At 47.7% G+C, this 22,418-nt stretch overlaps 1 protein-coding gene across 3 annotated transcripts in view; it reads right to left on the bottom strand.

Annotated features, from left to right (window-relative positions):
- Positions 1–1,950: 1,950 nt before the first annotated feature.
- Positions 1,951–22,418, bottom strand: part of LOC138803173 (tubulin polyglutamylase TTLL11-like) — a 236,386-nt gene continuing 215,918 nt past the window's right edge. For all 3 annotated transcript variants that reach the window (XM_069987004.1, XM_069987001.1, XM_069987003.1), the window contains one exon: positions 1,951–4,976. In XM_069987004.1, the coding sequence (XP_069843105.1) occupies positions 4,702–4,976 (275 nt within the window). In that variant the 3' untranslated portion in view covers positions 1,951–4,701. The remainder of the gene's footprint in view (positions 4,977–22,418) is intronic.

Raw genomic sequence — 22,418 nt, 5'->3', positions numbered from 1 at the left:
TCTTAACCAGCAAAAAGCCAGAAGTGGAGTTGTGGCTCAAATGGTAGAGCACTAGCCTTGAGGGAAAAAAAACCCCTCAAGGACAGCACCTAGGCCTTGAGTTCAAGCACTCTCCCCTCCCCCGCCCCAACACACAGAAAGCAAGAGTCAAGGAGAGGTCTGTGGCCACGTAGAGTATATCAGGTAAGGCAAAACCCAAAGCTCTCCGCCTTTCCAGGAAAATTCTGGCCCCCTTTGGGGTTCCCCATTCTGATGCCTGCAGCTGATTGGTGCCCTGGGGGCCATGGAGGCCCGGGACTACAGCCCTGATTGGAGTCATAGCAAACCCTTCACCCCCCACCTCCCCGCTTTGTGTGGAAGATAATGTTCCCCAGGAGCATCCTGGTAGGCAGGTCAGGCTGTGCTAGGGCTTTCAATAACCCACTTTTAGTTAGGTGCCATGGCTGTAATCCTAGCTACTGGGGGCTGAACTCTAAAGATCATGGTCCAAAGCTAGTCCAGGCAGATAAATCCATGAGACTTACCTTCAATTAAATAGAAAGAAAGAAAGAAAGAAAGAAAGAAAGAAAGAAAGAAAGAAAGAAAAGAAAAAAAGAAAGAAAGAAAAGAAGAGCCAGAAGTGGAGGTGTGGCTCAAGTGGCAGAGTACCAGCCTTAAGCAAAAACAAACAAACAAACAAACAAAAAACCCAAAAAACAAAATAAGAAAGAGCATGAGGTCCTGAGTTCTGTCGTCATCATCATCATCTTCCTCCTCCTCCTCCTCCTCCTCCTCTTCCTCTTCCTTCTCCTTCTCCTCCTTCTTCTTTTGTTGTCGGTCGTGGGGCTTGAACTCTGGGCTTGGGTGCTGTCTCTGAACTCCTCAGCTCAAGGCAAGTGCTCTACCACTTGGGCCACAGCACCACTTCTGGTTTTCTGGTGGTTTATTGGAGAAAAAAGTCTTACAGACTTTCCTGACTGGGCTGGCTTTGAACCGTGATCCTCAGATCTCTCCTTAGTAGCTAGGATTACAGGCATAAGCCACTGGCACCCAGCTGAGTTCTGTCTTCTTACTGGCATGCATACACATGTGCACATGCGCACATACACAAACTCATTTCCCTCTGCTTGCTAAATCAAACTCAGGAGCAAATAACTAGAAATGAGAACAGCAGTGACCTATTTTATATCAAGGCTCAATACTAATCAGAATATGTGCTCCCCCTACCCGTGTGTGTGTGTGTGTGTGTGTGTGTGTGTGTGTGTGTGTGTGTGTGTGTGTGTGTGTGTGTGTCTATATAAGCATGATTTTCTTAGCTGTAGAAAAGCTAGACTTTGGGTTACAAGCAATGAAAGCAATTGAATAGTCTGTAGTAATCCTTTGTCTCTGGGAACAGGAAAAAAAAATTGGACTTATTTTGTGAGGGAGAAATTCATGGTGCCACGTGGGGAAATTTCTGTCATGTCCATCAACTAGGAGCCTGTGGGAGGATTTTCGGGGACTGCACGCTGGTGAATTTCTCTCGCTGCGCTGGGGGGACAGCTCTCCCAGCCACTGGGAGCATCATCATCATTCCTGAGCTTCCAACACAGGCAGAGCACTGCAAGTGTGGCTCTCATAGGAAAGGGAGTCTAGGATATTAATCAAGAGAGGAAAGGGGGCTGGAGGGGGGAGATGCAGTTATTTTGGAGGAGCAGTCTGCCAATCACAAAGCAGATTCCATATGTCCGAGGAGTGGCAAGGGCCATTTTTCAAGCCCCAGTGTCTTCAAGGAGGTGAGGATGAGGGGGAGTGTGGAGGGAGTGGAGCTGACCGGTTTGGCATCATCTGTCTTGACGGACATGATTCAAGAAAGCGTCTCACTTTGTGGACCCGCCACACTGCGTAAGAAACCAGAAAGCGGCCTGAAGTAACATGACATCTCCACAGCACTTTGGTTTATGAAACACTTGCACATTTATTATGCTTTCTGTGACTGCACCTGAAGGTTGCAATATATGACCCCCACAGGGGTGGCTAGAGGCCTGGAGGCCCAACAGTCTATGTGGCCTGCAGAATTTCCCAGGGTGCTCGATGAAAGAAGAGCAGGGGAAATGACCCAGGGACCCAGAGCTTCCACGCATGCGCTGAGCATATACATGACTTTTCTGACACGTGCGTTCTCAGATGCTTGCAGACCCAGGGCCTCAGACAAGCCATAGGACCTCCTGGCTATCATTAGAGTGATGATAATCCTCATCTCAGTGCTGGGTCACTGAGAGGATTAGATGCGGAAAAAGATTTAAAACCACGTTGTACATTGAGAAGCACTATTTTTGTTGTTGTTGTTAAATTCATACAGGAAAGGTGGACTCCTCCCCAGGCCTGTCCGTATTCCACACACGTCTACATTCATAGCAAGATGACTTCTTTTCTGAGGACAGGTCAGGCTGGATGCCAAGTGTGGGGGGGGGTGTCCTTGGGGAAGATGACCTGAACTGGACTTGAATTAGAAAAGCTATTATGGCTGGGCCTAGTGCTATGTACCTATGATCCCAGCTATACAGATGATGTAGGTAGGAGAATCACTGTCTAGGCATAACTGTGAGATCCTATCAAACAGGACTAAAGCAAAAAGGGCTAGGGGTATGGTTCAAATGGTAGAGCACCTGCAGAGTAAGTGCAAGGCTCTGAGATCAAGGCCAGTATGGGGGACATAATTATGATCTATTCGGGGTTTCAGTGTCATGAGATGGCTACTATCCTTCGGAAAGAGAAGGCACCAGCCAAGGAACCATCTGGAGATATTGAGCCAATTGGTGTAGTACGGGTGAGAAAGCCAGGGTTTTTAAGGCTATGGACAGGCTCCTGGGAGGGGCCCCGAGGGAACAGCTCAGGCCTGGAGTCACAGCTGGGGGTGGGGAGGTGAGGACACAGGCCAGGCTGGGAGAGGGAAAAGATGAGATCTGGGTTAAAAAAAGTGGTCACGGTTCTACAGGGGGAACATGAGGCGGCTTGTCTTGGGGATGGAGGTTCTGGACTCTGGGAGGCCTCAATCGGTTCCCAAGGAGCGGCACCTGCTGACTGGAGCAGCTTGGCAGACACCATGGCAGGCTCTCTTGTGGCTAGGTGGTGGCTCAGAGCTCTTCCTGCCTCTAATAGCAGAAAAGCTGAGCTGTCCCCCAGCCCCCAGGCTAGGCCTAAGGAACGGGGTGATGCCACAGCCAAGCACAGGCATGCGGAGGGGTCCCTAGCTATTGTCTTCTTGCTAGGAAGAAGAAACCACCTGCTTTTGCTTTTATGTGAACCATAATAGCCTGAAAAAGGAGGGGTGAGTCACCCAAGGCGGGAAACACAGTGGGACTTCCCAAAGGCTCCTAGCGCTCCCTCTTACAATGGAGCACCTCTGCATGCTTTCTGCCCAATAGTATTAGGGGGAAAGAGCCCTGTCAGTCACCTGGGGGCCTCTGGTGAGCTGGCCACCTCCTTTCCCAGTCACGTCAGGGCAGAGGCTGCTTCTGGACGTTGGGCTCCATCAGGACAGGGCTGGTCTCAGACCTGCCTCTAGCTGACATTAATCACCATGAATTCCAACTTCCTCCACCACCCCGGACACGGCTAGAGCGCAACTTCTTGGCTCTTCACCTGCCCATGTCCAGCGGGCTTGGTGAAATGCCCGGCATGGGAGAACTAGCTGCAGATCCACTTTGGGAAATGGTGTCAGGTTAGAACTTCTATTACCAGACTCTTGGCAGCTCCTGGATGAAAACAAGTGTGTCCAGATGCAACTGCCCGTACTGGGACATCCGTTTGTGCGGCCTTGGGGTCTCAGAAGAGCAGCCCTGAGGGTTTCAACCTCTGTTTCACACGGTGGATCCCTGCTCACACTGCTCAAGTGCATGCTCCTGTGGCCTGGCTCTTATCGGAGTCTTGTGTCTTCCTCCCAGAACCCTCTCCCCTCCCCTTTCTTCTCCCAGGACTCCCAGCATGGGGCCTTGGCCATTTTGTCAGCACCCCAGCCCTTCAAGGGTCCATTCTGAGGCCACAACGCCCCCTGGATAAGGAGACTGTTTTGAGATCAAGGCCAAACTAAACCAAACTGAACCAACTCGGAGGCTCTGGTTACCACTGAGGCTGTAGGAACCCAACTTACGTCTTAATTACGTCTTAATTAGTGACAAAGCAAACATTGTGGCAACAGGCAAATTAAGGAAATAAATGAGGCTAATTTGTTAACTACATCCACATAGCACATGATTGAGGTGGGAGGGTCAAGGCTGCCTTCTTGATTTGCAGAGGGGATGGGTGGAAGGAAGGAAACATGGAGTCCTGGGGCTTGGACCAGCAGGCTCTCAGAGGTCCAAGTCGCAGCTTTGGCTTGGGGATGGCTGCTGTCCCTCCCGCTCCCGCCCTGTTTGAGCACAGCAGGTTTCTCCCAGTGGGTGCTTCCTGCGAGCCCAGAATAGCAGGTGCCACCTGTCATGTTTTAGATGTCATATGTCCGCTGATGACTGGCAAACAGGGCAGGTCAGCAAGAGGAACTGAGAGGAAGTGGGGGGATGGGTGAGAATTGGCATTAGAAATCGGGGTGCTGCAGAATACGAAAATAATTTACAGGGCTCTCAGCCAGGTGGGGGTCCTGGGCAGAGAATCCTTAGCATCTGTGGCTAAGGATTCTCCAAGGCAGGGGCCCTAGACTGTCTCTGGCCCCGAAGGGCTCACACTTCTGGGACAGAGTGGCTTTCAGGACAGAGCAGGCTTGGAGTAGGAGAGCTTACTGGCCCCCACGATGGTGCCCGTGGACTGGGCAGTGGGGACTGTCTCCTGTGGAAGGCTGTGGTCAGGCACTGTCCCCCGCCGTCCCACCCCGCTGCACAGCAGGCGCTTCTCGTCCAGCAGGGACAGGTGGTACTCGCACAGGTCGATCAGCGAGGCCACTTGCTCGTGGAGCGGCATCATCTTGAACTTCCTCTGGGCCAGGAAGAAGAAAGCTTCTACAAATGCCTGCAGACACATCCCTGTGGACAGAGAGATGGCATCAGGGCGCTGCCATGTGCGAGAAAGGCTGACTGGCAAGACCCAGCCCCTCTCCCTACCGGGCTTCATTCTGAAAGCTGGGCCTAGGCCGAGTCACAGAGGCTCACCAGGCCTGGGCACCAGGAACTTAAATAGCATGTGCAGTACTTTTCACAGCTAGCGAAGCTGAGTCTCAGAGAAGCGGGGGAGACCTGGGTAGAAAGTGATGGGGCTCGGATTTTAACTGCACACAAAGACTTGCTCTTGGACACCACACGGAAATGTCTTCCTGAAAACCTAGCTCCCAGCTGGGCGCTGATGGCTCATGTCTGGAATGCTAACACTTAGGAGGCTGAGATCTAGGATCAGGTTTGAAGCCAGCCCAGGCAGGAAAGTCTGTGAGACTCTTCTCTCTAATAAACTACTCAGAAAAGGCGGGAGGTGGTGCTGTAGCTCAAGTGGTAGAGCGCTAGCCTTGAGCAAAAGAAGCTCAAGGACAGCGCCAGGGCTGAGTTCAAGCCCCAGGACCAGCAACAAACAAAAAACAAACACCACCACCAAAACCCAGTTCCCTACTTCCTAAAGAATGCTGCTCTGACTGAGGCCCCGACAGTAGCAACTCCATGAACAGTGTGCATCCCTGCTCCAGACCAGATGAGGAGCTTGCACCAGAACACAAATCACCCTCCTCATCCTTCGCACTGACTGTGGCACAGCTCTAAAGGAAGCAGGTGCTGCTTATGCTTCGGCTCAGGCCTCGTGTCCTGGACTGGAACCAACCATTCATGGGTTGGAACTTTGAGTAGCTCTCATCTACACGACTCAGCAACCTTTTGGAAATGAGAATGTGGCTTGATTGGTAGAGCACCAGCCTTGAGTGAAAGAGCCGAGTGACAGAACGTGGTCTTGAGTTCAAGCCCCACTACTGGCATCCAAAAAGAAAAAAACCCAGTCTTGCCTTATATTCTAGGGATGTATTTTAAGACCTCCCCAACCAACAACCGTCTGAAAGCGCAGGTAGTATTGAATTCTGTTATCTAGTTATCTATAATAGTATACATTATATGTAAGTATGTATGCCATGTGTTTTCTTATCTGTCCCTCAGTGTTCGCACATAGCACAGAATTAATTTCTCTCTCCATGTTTTAAGCCTTGGCACCTAATTTAAATCACTGATCATGCACATTGGGGCCGTTATTAAGTAAACCAGAGTTACTTAAACATCAGCACTGAGCTACTATTACAGTCAATCTGGTAAGTGGACAGTTGCTAAGTGAAGAATGGTTGGTAGCCTATACAGAGTAGATATGCTGGACAGAGAAATGATTCATGGTCCAAGTGGGAAGAGGATGGGCAGTCTGAGATTCTGTGATGTTATTCAGATTAGATATTTCTGGAATTTTCCATAGAATATATTCAGATTGACATTGGGCTATGAAACTAAAGAAAGCAAGATTTCAGATAACAGGGATTCAGTGAAGAGGGGAAGAGAATCAGTTTTCACATGTGCCAGACATACTAGAACTCCTATTGTGCAGATGAGAAAACTGAGGCCCAGGGGATGGGCCCACATTTGTAGGGAGCAGTGATGGGATTTGCCCATGGCCTCCTGCACTGATGATTCTGCACCTCCTTCCCCCGTGTCTGGGGGTGAGAACACAGTTGTAGAGGGCACAAGGGCTGAGATGGAAATGTATGGAACTTGCAGGGCACCTCCTAGTCCAGACTTGGAGGGTCTGGGGTAGGGGTCAGAGGAGGCTTGTGGGGAAGGGAAGGGACACTTAGAGTTGGGCCCTAGAGAAGGAGAAGGCCTTGATTGACAGGCCAGGGGTGGTGGGTGGGGCTGGGAGCAGGGAGGAGCAAGGCAAGCAAAAGGGGCCCTGGCAACTGGTGGATTACTCAGGGCTAAGGGAGGGGCCAGCTGGCCAGAGGCTGGGGGCGGGGCACAAGAGCCCCTGGTGTCAACCCCACTCCACTCTGGGGCTGTGGATTCCCACATCTGAAACACCTTCACCACGTTTTCTAGTCCAGTGATTCCCAAATGATTTCTTTTATAGTCAGGGAAACTTTTGTTCCCCCTGCCCTTGGTTTGTTTGATTTCTTAGATACAAGTCTTATGAATAAGCCACCCCAATTTAACAGGCTAAGTCATGTGGGACTCAGAGTCCTATAGCTTAGGACCCTCAGATCTTTACAACCAGGGAGACCACAATCATTTTTTGAGAAAATTTGCTTAGCATCTTCATGTTACCAAGGGACTAGGTGGCACATGAGATCCTGTCACAGGAAGCCATGAAAACTGGACCAGATTCCGGGGCTCCTGATGAGCTCACAACACCTTCTAACTGCATGACACCCTCCCCACAGACAAACTCTGAAAGAAAAGGACAATCAAGGCCAAACACATGTCAAGATTAAGGCCTGGGAAAGAGGGCCACCTCTTCTAACCACAGCCTGGTAAGTGGACTTTGCTCAGCCAGCCAACACAGAGGCAATAGATTGGAGAAGGCACAGCCTAACCTACACCCTGAACATAGGGTTCTCTGGCCCCAAACAGCCCATTCTAAGGCCACTGAGCATCTGAATTTAACAAGGGATTACTTTTGATCTTCTTTTTTTCTTATCAAAGGGGACTGACCTATGCCATTATTTGGTGAGAACTAAACCATTTTAAGAATTCGAAAGGGCAGGAGGAGGAGAAGGAGAAGAAGAGGAGAGAGTCAGCCTGCTAAAATCGGTTTAGATTCAGGATCAGGGTGCTGGGATTTCCAGTGGAAAGGCGAGACCGCAAGATAGGAAAGGGGCAGCTCCTACCAGAGTGGAAGTTGAAGCCTTTTCCAGACACTTCCTGAATAGTCTATGTGTATGATCGGGGGACCTGGCTCTTTCTCCTTCCTTATTACTATTTACTATAAAATGCAATGAGAATATTGACAGAGGGTGTTGGCCAGGCTCAGGCCTTATCCTCTCTGAGAACTGTGTGCCGACTGATCTTCCCCCATCCTGTCTGCAGAAAGGCATTTTCCCACTCAGTTGTACCAACAACTCCTGCAGATCCTTAACAGCTAAGTAGTCCTTATAACCATTATTTTAAAGGCTGCACAATATTCCGTCAACTGGGTTGCCTGGTAGATACCTATAGTCTCAGCACTTGGAGGATGAGGTTTGAGGGTCTGTTGAGCATAGAAGTTTGAGATCAAGCTTTGCAACATAGCCACACTCTCCTCCACCTTAAACAAACAAAATTAGTCCATCAAACTTTTGCCTTGGATACCATTTCATTACCTCTGCCCTGTCTGAACACCAAATATTAAGATTTGCTCGCTTTTTTTGAGAATAGTATAATCAATAGCGAATGTCACTGTTTTTATTTTTGATTCATTTATTTTCTAACAGTGAAACCCTATGATTCTGGGTTGTTTTCTTTTGTTTTTAAAGCATTATATTGGTTTGGAAATTAATTCCATGTTAAAAAAATCCTTCAATAGCCAGGCACCTATGGAGCACACCTGTAATCCTAGCTACTCAGGAGGCTGAGAGCTGAGAATTACAGTTTGAAGCCAGCCCAGGTAAACAAAACTGAAAGACTCTTTTTTCCAATTAACCAGCAAAAAACCAAAGTGAAGATGTGGCTCAAGTGGTAAGAGTACTAACTGTGAGAGAAAAATCAAAGGGCAAACCCCCAAGTTTATCCCCAAAATATTTCAATCTTTAGAGTTCCCCCATGGGCAAAGCACAGGAACAAGGGAATGAGAGATAAAACCATTGCACCCTCCAAGTTACAGGGGTGATTGCTTGCTCACCAAGCCAACCCAAGTACAGAATAAAGGCAGTGGTCAGGTGAGCACATAATTGCTGTAAACTTTGGAAAAAATAATTCTGCAAAAGTCTGAGAGTCTTTCAAGTATTCATATTATTGAACACATGGTCATAGTCCTCAAAATGTTCCCTAACAGAATATGCAATTGAAAAATAAACAACGTGAATGTCATATTCACTGTTGACTTATCTGTAGTACAAGTGGGTAGACAGCAGAGCTAAGATTTCAAAGGCACTGAAACAAATCCTTCTATCTTTAATGTATTTTCCAAACTAGATAATGCACACTGGTTGACAAAGATTAGAGGGGGGAAAAAAGCAACCATATTATTTAAAAAATACCTCCAACCCTGCCTTTGGCCATCCCATATAGAGTTAATTGTCTGAGTGCTTCCTTGTTTCTAGCCATCTGCTGGGATAAATCTAGGGGTCCATGGCTGTGTTCCCAGGAAAACCTTGGGCACCTGGGGACATCTGGGCACCTGTGCACCCAGTGAAGACTTGAGCTGACACGAACCTTTATCACACGTGCGTCTCAGTTGTTATTTCCACTTTATAGCTGAACTAAGCTGAGAGGCAACTCTGAAAACTCTTCTCCAGGAAGATTTGCAGACTAATGAAAGCAGGATGATCCAGACCATATGCTCAGATGTTGAAATGGCCATTCAGCCCCTCCCCAGAGCTGAGATGGTTCCCAGGGGATGTGAGGCCCCAGGCCAGGGACCCCACTTTGAGACCACTGCCCAGCCCGCAGGGTCCAGTCTGCCTGTCCTTCACTCTCAAAACCCCAGCTGCAACCAAGATTCTTGTTTACAAAAAGACCTGCCCTCAACGGAAAGAGTCTTGACTTTTGTCTAAAAACGTCTACATTTATTTTAAGACATTGATTGAGAGAAAACCCAGATGGTTATTTTTAAAAGACTAATGATGGAGAAACCACGAAGTTTCTCTCACTGTGCATTAATCTCCCTCTTCATTTCTGAGAAACCACACATTGTAGACCAGGGTCTTCTTGCAGCAGCATTGCTGGACCACGAAGCACAAGGGAGGTCTGGGCCCTGTTCTCTTAAGAACTCAAGATGGAGACGGTGAGAGAGAGCTGGTTAGATTCTGAATATGGTGCTTTCTTGGCTGTCACTCTACCACTTGAGGCATGGCTCCAGCTTGGCTTTTTTTGACTGGCTATTTGGAGATGGATTCTCATGGAATTTTCTTCTCCAGCTGGCCCTGAACCACAGTCCTCCTGGTCTCGGCCTCCTCAGTAGGTAGAATGGGAGGCACTAAGTCACAGGTGCCCTGCTAATCTCTTAACTTCTTTACTGTGGGCTTTAAGTCTTCAAAGAGCTGACCATGTCAGAGTTTTCCCCACACTGCCAAAAGAAAAGAAAATTCTAGGAATAATGGCAGCCTTGCAGCGTTAAAGGGGATGGGCCGCATCCCTGTCTGCTGGATGCTCCTATGAAGGCAGTCAGATCCACAGGTTTGCAAGTGGGCTTTCCCCACCTGGCTCCCACATGCGAAGATAAGATGTTGAGTCTGCCTGCCTGCCTTCCTTCCTTCCTTCCTTCCTTCCTTCCTTCCTTCCTTCCTTCCTTCCTTCCTTCCTTCCTTCCTTCTTTCCTTCCTCTTTCTTTCGTTCAGCTTCATTTGGGTTGACGGATGTCGCTGGAGAAAGCAGCCTTAGAATTGTTCCAGTTGCAGCCAGACACATGCCTCTCACTGGAGATCGTGAGATGAGGCCCCTGACAGCCCCAGCCTTATTCTGTCAATCAACAGGATGAGGGCGGGCCCACTGGCTCCTCCTGGTGCACAGCTACCTCAGCTCACTCCCAGGGAGGCATCCTGGTTCACACACACACACACACATACACACACACACACACCACACACACACACCACACACACACACACACACACACACACACACACACACCCCACACACAAATGCGAGCATGGTAGCTGTTCTCACTAATCCCATCATCTATTCTGGAGCTTAAGGATGGAGACAAGATTAATAACTTACGTGTGCCTAGTGCTTTCCAATTTACAAGGAATATCTGTCTTCTCGGCTAGTTTGCAGACATTATTACAAATATTCCTCATTTACAGTCGGGGGACACAGGTCGCTTGTTGAGGTCGCTCCCTAAGTGGAAGGAGTAGCGTTTCAACCCGTGCTAATCTTGCATCCCAACCCAATGCTCTTTTTCCAACATTATTAGGCTTTCTTAACATCTGACAGTTATATATGATTTTACAGTTTACAGAGCACATTTGCATATATGATATAATTAAATCCAAATCATTGTTGACAGCCAGGGATATTATCCAGGACTGAATATAAGATTCCCCCCACCCTCCCTTTCACAAGTGTCTCAGCTTCCCTGCTAGTTGTTCTAACCCAAGGCATCAGTGAGTGAGGGCAGTCCGGGTGAATTCCTTTCCTCTCCTCAACCTTCAAATCTCTTTCTTATTACTCACCTAGAATAAATGCTTCTGTCTCACCATGAAATCCCAAATGTTTATATATGTTCACGTTTTCTGTTTGGAATCATTGCTGGGGGTGGGGGTGGGGAGGCAGATTGATCTGCACTGGAATTAGCTTTGTGATTCCTCTCAGTGCAGCAAACAACACCCTGAAGAGCGATCGTTGAAGGCTGCACAGGCGCATAGGTGGCTCATCGCCACTTCTGACTTCTCCCCATTCCTTCGGGTCTGCTGCTGCATGAGCCCCACCCCTGCCATGACCACTGGCTCTCCAGGCCTGGGCCACATATGGTCGGTAGATCAGACCAGAGTAGTTGCCATGCGGTGGCATTGGGCCCCGTGAATGGGGATCCAGAACTCAGCTCTTCCACCTACTAGCTAGTAAGGGATTTCATGGCTCTGGCTCTTAAGTGTTTTTGTTTTGTTTTGTTTTTAATCTATAGAGACAGTAATATTGGCCCTGAGTGGCTTTTACAAGGTACCATCCACAAAAAAGCCCAATACAGTACTTAAAAACTAGCACCCGACAGCTCTCCATTTCTGCACTCACTTCTCTTGCCTGGAGTGCTACCAAAGTACTGGTTCTGGTTTCTTCATTTATGGCTGTTAGTCTCTGGTCTTCCCTATGCAGTCTGTGCCTTGGAGCTGGTCACGTCTTCTCCATGGGCTTCAGTTCCCCCTCCTCTCTCCCCCTTTTGGAAAATGAGGGGCTAACAGGGTCATCTCAGAATCCTGGCAGTATTGGGAGTGATTATTACTTCTGAATTTTTAAGGTAATAACTACAATCATGAGCGGCATGTGATAAGCTCACTATGACTTTCCCCGGGCGCTCTTCATGTCCTGTGGCGGCCCCGAGAAGCTGGTACTGATCATCTTTGCCTTGTGCAGGTGACAAGTGCTGAATGGCAAGAGGCCAAAGCAGTTGTTCAAGGTCACATTCCTTTTGCCCAAGGTCACACTTTAGAGAGTGTCGATGCAGAGATTCCCAACCTGTGACTGGTATCTGTTCTCTACTAAACCACAGGGAGTCCTTCAAGGCCTAGTTATATTCCTGCTACGTCCGTGTAGCACACACGGGCACTGTACATCAGCACCATACCAGCAGCAAGCCACCATCACCCTTGTCCTTGTCTGGATGGAGAAATGAATAAGTGTCAGGATGGAATCATAAATAGATCCTGCAGAAAAATCATTACCCTAGAAGCCCGAAGCATCCAGAAAATAAACACAATCAAAGGCAAAAGCAACAATCTCATCTTTCATGAATCACAAGTCACCCACTGGCCAGTGGAGAGGGGTGCGAGGTCTCAGACCAGTCCCATCCAATGTCACCCCCCGATTATCCCCCACATAGACACGAGGGCCTGAGTCACTGTTCCGAAAGATAGGGCCACAGTACTGATCATGTCTTCCTGAGACCGCAGCCTGTCATGGTTCTCTTGAGATTTATGGCTTCAGTGGAACCTTCTGAGAACCAATGCTCATTCCTCAGCAAGTGATCAAAACAAATCTCCAGCCTTACACAGTAAAACCACCTTCAAAGTCAAACTAAGAAGGATCACTAAGGATATGTGAGGACACAACAAAGTGTCTGGTGTATGTTGGGTACTGTGGCTAAGTACTTGATGGACACAGGACAGAATCAGAGTGGGAGGTGTGTTTGGTCACTTTCCCTTTGGTCTCTCACTTATGTTTCATGACATGGCAATGTTTTGGTGTTGTCTGGGGTTTTTCACTATTGGGCTCAGAAGCAAAGCCATTTGCCAGAGTTCGGCAGAGTGGGCTTGGTGGTGGAGATTCCTGGCCTGGGTCGCACTCCCTGACCTTGCTCCCAGCATTCATCCAGTCCCTTGGTTTTCTCCAATGATGGTTCTGGCACAGCATCAGTCCACTCTGGGTATTGCCCCTCTCTCTGGGCTCAGCTCGTGCACTGAGACTCGGGAAGCTGTGCTGCAATGATCCCACTCTAATGGCAAAGCCCACTCCTCCTACAGCAGCCTTGCTCTGCAGCGCATTTACAGGGCAGCCACCAAGTGGAAGCAGAGATGCCAGCCTTCTGGGCCTAGTGCAGGGGATGGACGAATGTAAGACAGTGGAGGGAGGAGGGAGGGGTGTTGTGGACAGGGGTCAACACCAAGGGTGAAGCCAAGCCTTGCCTGGGAGAGGCATGAAAGGTGAAAATCTACAACAAGGATGTGTGTGCACAGTACAGTATGAGAGCTCCAATTCTCTCACACACATCTCAGTGTGTCAATATCTGTACACATATATCTCTGGGCTCATATCATATATATTGTACCATGCTTTTAAGTCATATGTCTTGACACCTCTCTCTATCAGCATGTAAAACCACTCCAGTTTGTGTAGGTTGTATAGAATTTCATAGTGTGAATGGACCATGATTTTTTTTTTTTTTTTTTTTTGGGTCCGGTCGTGGGGCCTGAACTCTGGGCCTGGGCTCTGTCCCTCAGCTCTTCAGCTCAAGGCTAGCGCTCTACCACTTGAGCCACAGCGCCACTTCCGGCTTTTTTCTTTTTGCTTATGTGGTGCTGAGGAATCGAACCCAGGGCCTCAGGCATGCAAGGCAAGCACCCTACCACTGAGCCACCTTCCCAGCCCTGGACCATGATTTTTGTATCAGTACTGGAGCTTGAACTCAGGGCCTTGTGCTCTCAAGCTTTTTACTCAAAGCTGGTGCTCCACCATTTGAGCCACAACTCCACTTCCTATCTTTTGCTGCTTAATTGGAGATAAGAGTCTCTCCCACTTGTCTGCCTGGCCTGGCTTTGAATCTCAATCCTCAGATCCCAGATTCTGTCAGCTAGACTAACAGGCTTGAGCCACCGATACCCAGCTATTTGTTTTTCCAGTCAGGGTCTCAGTATGTAGCTCAGGCTTTTTTTTAACTCTGAGAGTCTCCTACTTCAGGGCTGAGATTACAGGTGTATATTAACACACTGGTCATCGTGTGTGTTTTGATCATTCCTGTCAAACTGTCTAGGGGCTGGTATCTTAAGGATTAGCAGGAGTTTTCTGATCAGAGGTGGAAGGAAGATCTCTCTGAGCAAAATCTTGGTACTATGAAAGGATGAGAGCTGGCCTAGCATGGGGGTTGGAAAGAAAGACGAATCGTTTGAAGCCCTGTCTCTTGAGTGTTCTCACTGGATGGTTTCTCTGCTGCTCCTGAAGGTAAGCTTGCTGGCTACTGCCCAGTCTGGGCCCTTGTATTAGGGAAGAGGTGGCATGATGTTGTATTTCTACCATCCTCTTCCTCTCTGCTCCCTGCTCAGCCAAACTCCCCCTGGGAGATGCTCGGCCACACTGCTCGGCCACACACACACACACACACACACACACACACACACACACACACACACACACACACACACACACACACACACACACACACACACACACACACACACACACACACACACACACACGGGAGCCCCTCCAGCTCAGAGGACTTCCCTTCTTGTCTCTACCCAAGCCTGTCTCACCAAATGATTGGGCACCCCCTCTGTCTTCTCCCCTCTCAGCATTTCCCTCCAAGAAATGCTCCCCTCCTCCTCTCCCCCTCTTCCCCTCTGTCCTCCCCGCCCCCCCTTCCTCCTTCCCTTCCCTCTGCCTGCCTCCTGCCTCCAGCTCTGGTCTCTTCTGCTGTCTCTGATGTGCTTTACCTTGAGTTGAGTCCTGCAGGGCCCCCGCCTGGCTTCTCTGCCCTCTTCTAGTCTCTCATTGCCTGGGCTTTAAATATCTACAATGAATCAATGCCAGGGAGAATCATCTGAAGTCTTATCTCCAGGCCAGACGGCTTGTGGCCACTGGGACACCTCATTATCATCTCAAAGAGTCTGTTAAAAAATGAGTGTCTTGGTCCTGGCTTTCCAATCCTGCCTTTCCTGGAGTCCTACCCATTCCCAGAAATGGCATCTTTTTTGCCACCCTTCTTCTACATGCTGGAGCCAGAAGCCTGGTCATTTTCTGAAGCTTCTCCCACAGGCCTCCTCAGGGCCTCTGCACACCCCACGCTCAACCCAAGCTGTCCGCTGCCAGCCCTGCCCCAGCAGCCCTGCCCCAGCCTCCTTCCTCCAACAGACCCGGGTCAGCCAGGGTGTCCATGCTTGAAACTCAGAAAAGAACCCGCACTCTTTTATTCTGCAAGCACCAGCCCCCTCCGGCTTCTCCTGTATGGCACGCTACAGTCCCTCTATGATGCTCCCCCACCTCTTGTCTCCCAGAACCCGTTGCGCATCTTCCCAGCTTCTGGTCTTGGCTACTGGGGAGTCTTCCCTAGGTCCTACCTTGGGTGACCCTGGCATCTCAGCTCAAATGCTACTTTTTCTGGCACATCTCTCTATCTCTATCCCAAGATAAATGTGTCTTTCTGTGGTTTGCATTGAAACTCATTTTACCAGGAGCCAGGGGCTCAGGCCTAGTTACGTAGGAAGCTGAGCTTTGTAGATGGAGGCTTAAAGCCAGCCCAGGCAGGACAGTCTGTGAGACTCTTATCTCTTACTAACCACCAAAAAGCCAGTAGAGCTGTGGCTCAAGTGGTGGAGCGTCAGCCTTGAGTATAAAAGCTAAGGGACAGCACTCTAGGCCCTGAGTTCAAATCCTAGTACTGGCAAAACCCAAAACAATAATAATAACAACAAAACCACTGTATTTTAGTTCACAGAACTCATAACCGCCAATGACAAGGTGTGTCCCACGCTCACGCTCTGCCTCTGCTCCAGACACTAGGGACAGCAGGGCCCGACTGTGTGCATCCTGCGCCTGCTCCTTGCTGCCAGGGCCTGGTGTGTGGCAGAGCCAAGGAACATTAGTGGGTTCACTTGGGGTTGAAGAATCAGGGTGCAGAGCAGACATGCCTAAGTTCAAATGCAATCTGCCTCTTCTGAGCTGCAGCTCTAGCTTCGTCCCCACCTCCCCCACGCTCTTGGGGAGCGTGTGTGGGCGCTGTGAGATCTTTCCTGTCTTCAAGTCACTAGTGGGGCCACGCCTGGTGGGATAAACGCCCTTCATCCTGCAGACCAGCAATTCTGCATCCTTTCCAGTAAACTGGCCGTCTAGGGGAAGTTGAAGTCACCCTCAAAGGCCACTCTGCTCCCCTTGACATATCCTCTAGTCATCTGGCTGGGCCTTCTGGAATTTTCAGAAGACTGTGGCCTCAGCCTTACAGGGGGTCAGGAGGTGGTTCGTGGTGGCCACTGACCAAGGGCCCCAGCCCTGGCCTCAAGGAGACACCACCTCAGGTGCCAATCAGAGCCAGCCTGCCTGTCACTTAGAGAGGTGACAGGAGGCAGATCAGTGTCAAAAAGAAGAGCAGTGGGTTTCAATTTGATTCACATTAAGAATGTCATGTTCAAGCCCAAATGAGAAAGAAGAGTAATGCTCTTTAGGCGGGGAGTTTATTTTCGTCACTTTGTCAGAGAGAAATTGCAGCCCTGAGGGCATTGGAGCTGCACAGAATTACCTAAAACATTAACATGCAAATTGCCTTCTTTAGAGAAGGTAATTTTATTAGTGTGCGAAAGTGTTTCTTTTACTGTACTCCTGCTTGGGAGCTGGGCTGAGTTTGGGCCTCTGTGAGGGGAGAATTAGGGGAACCTAACTTGGTTAGGATTCTGTCACCTCGGCTAGTGGAACCCATGTCGCCTTGGGCTCGTGGTATTCACCCTGGCACTGTTCTAGTTGGCTGCTGAAGGGGACACAGTGGGGAGCGGGCACGTGACTTGCTCAAGATCAGTTCTCTTCAGCCTGGTAGAGCTGAGGTGCCCTGCCTGTGTCTCCTTGCAGGAGTTTCTCTAAGAATCAGGAGCCCAGGGAGATGCCATGTACTTGTTCATTCACTAATCATAAGTTTCTACTGTTCTAGGCCTGGGGTGCCAAATTGGAACCAGGCACCAGCAAAAAGGTGCTCTGTACCCACTGAGGTAGGTAGAGCCGGGAAACAGATAACAGAGTAAGGTCTGATGGAGAGTATGCCAAGAAGCAACAGAGCACTGCAGAATGCAGGACTGTTTTGCAGGAGGGACAGGGCAAGGGTCTGGGAGGCCTTTCAAGGGAGGAGCCCAGGGTGGGCTTGCTCCAGGCATCCAGGTGGGCAAGGGCATTCTAGGAAGGAGGAACACCCCAGCAGAGGCCCAGAGGGAGGCCCAGGGGTCTGGCCCAGAGATTCCCTTTGGAGACTGAACTAGAAGAACAGGTGCTGGGCAGGGCCCATGGCTGCAGCGAGTGTCAATGAGGCCCACAAGGCTGATCTCAAAAGCCGTGGAGCTTGGAGGGAGCCTGCTCAGCACAGAATCACGGTCCCCATGGGGATTCTGGAGGGAGGGGGTCCCCCAGCCCCGAGTGCCAACACGACAGGTTGTATGAGGATGCGCTTACATAAGGCCTCCGCCTCCCCTTACAGACACGATGGGACGCGTGGGCAGAGACACCCACCACGAGCGAGAAGACAGCGCCTCAGCGGTAATCAGGCCTCCCCAAGGAGATGCGTGCACCTCCCCCAGGATGCCACCCGGGCGCCCCAGGCCCAGGCCACTGCTGCTGGCCCTCAGTTGGCTGGCAGCATTCTTGAGGGAAACACAAGAGAAAACATGCTTATAATCACGCTTGAGGCCAGATAACTATGCAGCGACCTCCATTCCGGACTGCAGACATGGCCAAATGACCACTCAGGGATCTGGGCACTGGTATTGACTGCTGGGGTTTTGTAGTAAAGGACAGGCGCCTTGTAGAATGTGCCTGGTAGGATCTGAAGGTGCCCCCATTGGTGTCTGCCCCTGAGGTCAGCCTTCCCCCCTCCCCCCACCAAAGATGGTGAGCTCTAGGCTGGACAAGCTCTGTCTTGGCTAGCTCAGGCCATTTCCTAAATATAGAGAACTGAATATGGAGATTCTTCTCACTGCATTCTTGGATATGGGACAAAGTCTAGGCTTTATCCAGGATTCCATGGAAGTCTCTGGAAGGGCTTCTGGCAGGGGTGGTGGTTGGTAAAGGGAAGAGGGTAGGGACTGACCATTTAGGAATATTCTAGAACCTAAAAATTCCTAGAATTTTACTCCACAACAAAGGCTTGTCTTCAAAGGAGGCTAATTGGCCAGAGGCTCAACTGGCCTGGGAGAAGGACAATTAGACAAGTCCAGAATCTCCACTCAGGCTTCCTGTCCCTCCTGGAGGAAAATCAGGCAAGAAATATTTTGGAAAGTCTTGGGGCACCGGTGCAAACCCACTGAGGAGCTGAGATTTCACTTTGAGGTTATAGAATGCTTTCTGTCCTCAGCATCTGAACACCACATCCCCAGGCTCCACCTGAGTCACTGAGGACTAGAACTGAGATTCAAGATAGAGACTCCCTCTAAGAAGGAGTTTTTATGGAAACCTGAAGGCAAGAAGAGGAATGAAGAAAACAGAAAATTAGAGGCGACCCAAGCCCCTGGCTCCTACAGCTGCAGCAATTGTCCAGTGCACTCCCGCTCATAGTGAGACAGACACAATGTTCTCAAAAAAGGAGTCTCAAGAGAAAGTGAAACATGCTTTGAACTAAGTGAAAATAAAAATATAATTTTACAGAAATGGGTGGAACATAGGGCTGGGAAGGTGGCTCAGTGGTAGAGCGCTTGCCTTGCCTGCATGAGGCCCTGGGTTCGATTCCTCAGCACCACATAAGCAAAAAGAAAAAGCTGGAAGTGGCGCTGTGGCTCAAGTGGTAGAGCGCTAGCCTTGAGCTGAAGAGCTGAGGGACAGCGCCCAGACCCAGAGTTCAGGCCCCACAACTGGACCCCCCCCCCAAAAAGAAAGAAATGGGTGGGACATAAAAAAGCCATGCTTAGAGGGAAGTGTACATAATTGGGTGCATATAGTAGACAAGAAGCAAGATTGACAACAATCTAAGCCTCATTTTAGGAAAACTAGGGAAAAAAGAGAAAATTAAATCCAAAAGAAGTAAAAGAAGTAATGAAAATTAGAAAACAAGGAAATGAAATTAAAAACAGGAAATCAATAGAGCAAAATCAATGAAACCAAATGCTGATGCTTTGTAAAAATCAATAACATTGAGAAACCTCTACCAGGCTAATCAAGGAAAAAAAGAGAGAGAAGATTATTGTTATACTAGTTAGTAATAACAAATCCCTAATATCAGAAATAAAAGAGGAATCAACCCTCTTCTTCTCAGGGACATTAAAAGGATAATAGAGAAAAATTCTGAACAAACTATGTCCATGAATTTGGTAACTTAGATGTAATAGACCAAATTTTTGAAAGACACAATTTACCAAAACAGGATAAACAGATAACCTGAATAAGTTCATTATTTATTAGAGAAATTGAATGAAGAGTTACTATCCCACCCCCCCCAAATAAACAAAAAGCCCAGACAGTTTTACTGGTGAATTCTACCGAACATTTCAAGAAAGAAAGAATACTGATTCTCTTTAATCACTTCCAGAATATAGCAGCAGAGGGAATACAGATTGTTTGGAAATGGGCTACTTAATCTCCAAATACTTTGGGATTTCCCAAATATCTTTCTTTCTGTAATTTATTTTTAGCTTTAGTCTATTGTGGTCTGAGAGCATGCTCTGTATCATTTCTACTCTTGTAAAACTGTCAAAATATATTTTATGCCCTAGAACAAACTCCATCTTGGTGAACATTCCATATGAACAGAGAAGAATGGATATTCTTTTCTTGTTGGATAATATATTTTAAACATGTCAATTAGATCCAGTTGATTGATGGTACCATTCAGTATCCTTACTATTTTTTTTTTTTTTTTTGCCTGCAGGATCTGTCAATTACTGATGGGGGTGTTGAAGTCTTTAACCACAGTGATAGCTGTATCTACTTCTCTTTGTGGTTCTACTGTTTTGCTACATGTATTTTGACACTCTGTTCTTAGGTGCATGTATGTTAAGGATTGTTATGTCTTCTTGAAGAACTGACCTCATTATCATTGCTACCCACCTCTATCTCCAGTAATTTTCCTTATTCTGTGTTTCCTTATTCTGCTTTGTCTGAAATACATACAGCTACTCCTACTTTGTTTTGGTTAGTGTGGAAATGGTCTCTTTCTTCATTGCTTTATCTATGCTTATATCTATTGATGTTTACATTTTATCTATGTTTTTATGTTTAAAATGGCTTTTGTGCAAACAACATACAGTTGGGCTTTGTTTTTCATTCTCTCCACAGGCTCTGTATTTCAACTGATTTATGTAAACCATTAACATTTAAAGTAATTGCTTATGTAATTGGATTAATATCTACCATGATTACAACTTGTTTCTATTCATTACATGTGTTCTTTTTTTTCTCTTTTTAAAAATGTTCTCTTGTTCTGCCTTCTCTGGTTTTAATAGAACACTTTTTTTGTTTTGTTTTGTTTTTGCCAGGACCAGAGTTTGAACTCAGGGCCTTACACTTGCTCTGCTGGTGCTCTTCCATTTGAACCACACTGCCAGGAAGCTTTTTGGTGGTTATGTTGGAGATGGAATCCCAAAGATTTTTCTGCCCAGCTTGGACTTGAAATCCTCTGGATTTCAGCTCCCTGAGCAGCTAATATTACAGCCATGAGCCACCAGCATCCAATTCAATAGACGTTTCATACAATTATATTTTTCTCTCCTTTTTCAGTGTACCAATTATACTTTTCCTCCTCCTCCATTCCTCCTCCTCCGACCTTCACCTCACTTTTTAAGAGATGGGGCCTCACAACTGTTGCCCAGGCTGGCAGTAAACTCCTGAGCTTTCAAGAACTCCTCCTGAGGTCCTGGGACTACAAGTGTATGCAGCATGCCCAGCCCCCCATACTTCTTTTTCCTCTTTTTAAAATTAGTTAGTATTCTAGTTTGGAACATACATATCTAGCTAATAAGTCCACTGTCAAATAACATTGCACCAGAGGAATGAAGAAAATCTAATCTAGGTGACCTTGGGTTTGAGTATTAAATTTTAGATATATCACCAAAAGCAAGGTATGTGAAGAAAAAAACTGGTAAGTTGTACTTTATTAAAATTTAAAGCTTCTGCTCTGAGAAAGATATGACTAAGAAAATGGGGTTGAAGTATAGTTCAATGCAGAGTACTTGGCTAGCATGCACAGGCCCTGGCTTTGAACCCAGTACCATGGGGGTGGGGAATGAAAAATGAAGGGATGAGCCATAGATGAGGAAAGTATTTGAAAAAATAATCTTGATGGAGAACTTATTTCCAAAATATACACCAAAACTCTTAAAACTGAACAATAAGAAAACAGTCCAATTAAGAAATGGATCAAAGAGCTAAACAGATTTCTCACCAGAGAAGTAGTAAAGGAGCTATGGAAAGATGCTCAATGTTGGATGGCTTTAGGGAATTCAAATTAAAATGAAAAGCACCACTATGTTCCTATTAGAATGGTTACATAAAAAAATAACTGCCTAGACCAAGTGACGACAAGGATGTGGCGCATCAGAGACTCATTCATTCCTTGTGGGAATGCAAGTGACACCGACAGCTTGGACAGTTTGGACAGTTTGGCAGTTTGACATTCTCTTGTAAAGCGAACCATAACATTACCATATGCATTAGTCAGGATTCTTCAGAATCACTAGGAGATAGATAGATAGATAGATACATACATACATACATAGATATATAGATAGATACATAGACAGATAAATAGATAGATAGATGAGAGGTGATTTATTAGGGCTATGGGTTGTGCAATTATAGAGAATGGGAAGTCCCACATCAGGACAAGTCTATATCTCAAAGCCTCAGAACCACGGCAATGGTGATGTAGCTCTCAGTTCAAGGCCAAAGGCCTGATAACCTTCTTTGAGGGAAGCATTGTTATTCTGAGGACTCAGGGCAGGAGGGGAGAGAGAGAGAGAGAGAGAGAGAGAGAGAGAGAGAGAGAGAGAGAGAGAGAGAGAGAGAGAGAGAGAGAGAGAATATCACCTTTATTCCCACTCAGTCTACTGACTACATGCCAGCCCCAGAGACAATGCATCGTCAGTTCTAAAGACTAAGTATTCCTTTGTCCAGTCAGATGACATCTGAAATTAACCATCTTCCTGGGGTAGGATAGATCTGGGAAAATGCCACATGGGAAACAGGAGCTAGGAATTCTGAGACAAATACTAT

Source organism: Dipodomys merriami, unplaced genomic scaffold (genome assembly GCF_024711535.1).
Source record: "Dipodomys merriami isolate MVZ:Mamm:240054 unplaced genomic scaffold, mDipMer1.0.p SCAF_336, whole genome shotgun sequence".
Lineage (NCBI taxonomy): Eukaryota > Metazoa > Chordata > Mammalia > Rodentia > Heteromyidae > Dipodomys > Dipodomys merriami.
Note: the sequence above shows the minus strand (reverse complement) of the source record. Positions and strands in the feature narration are given on the sequence as shown.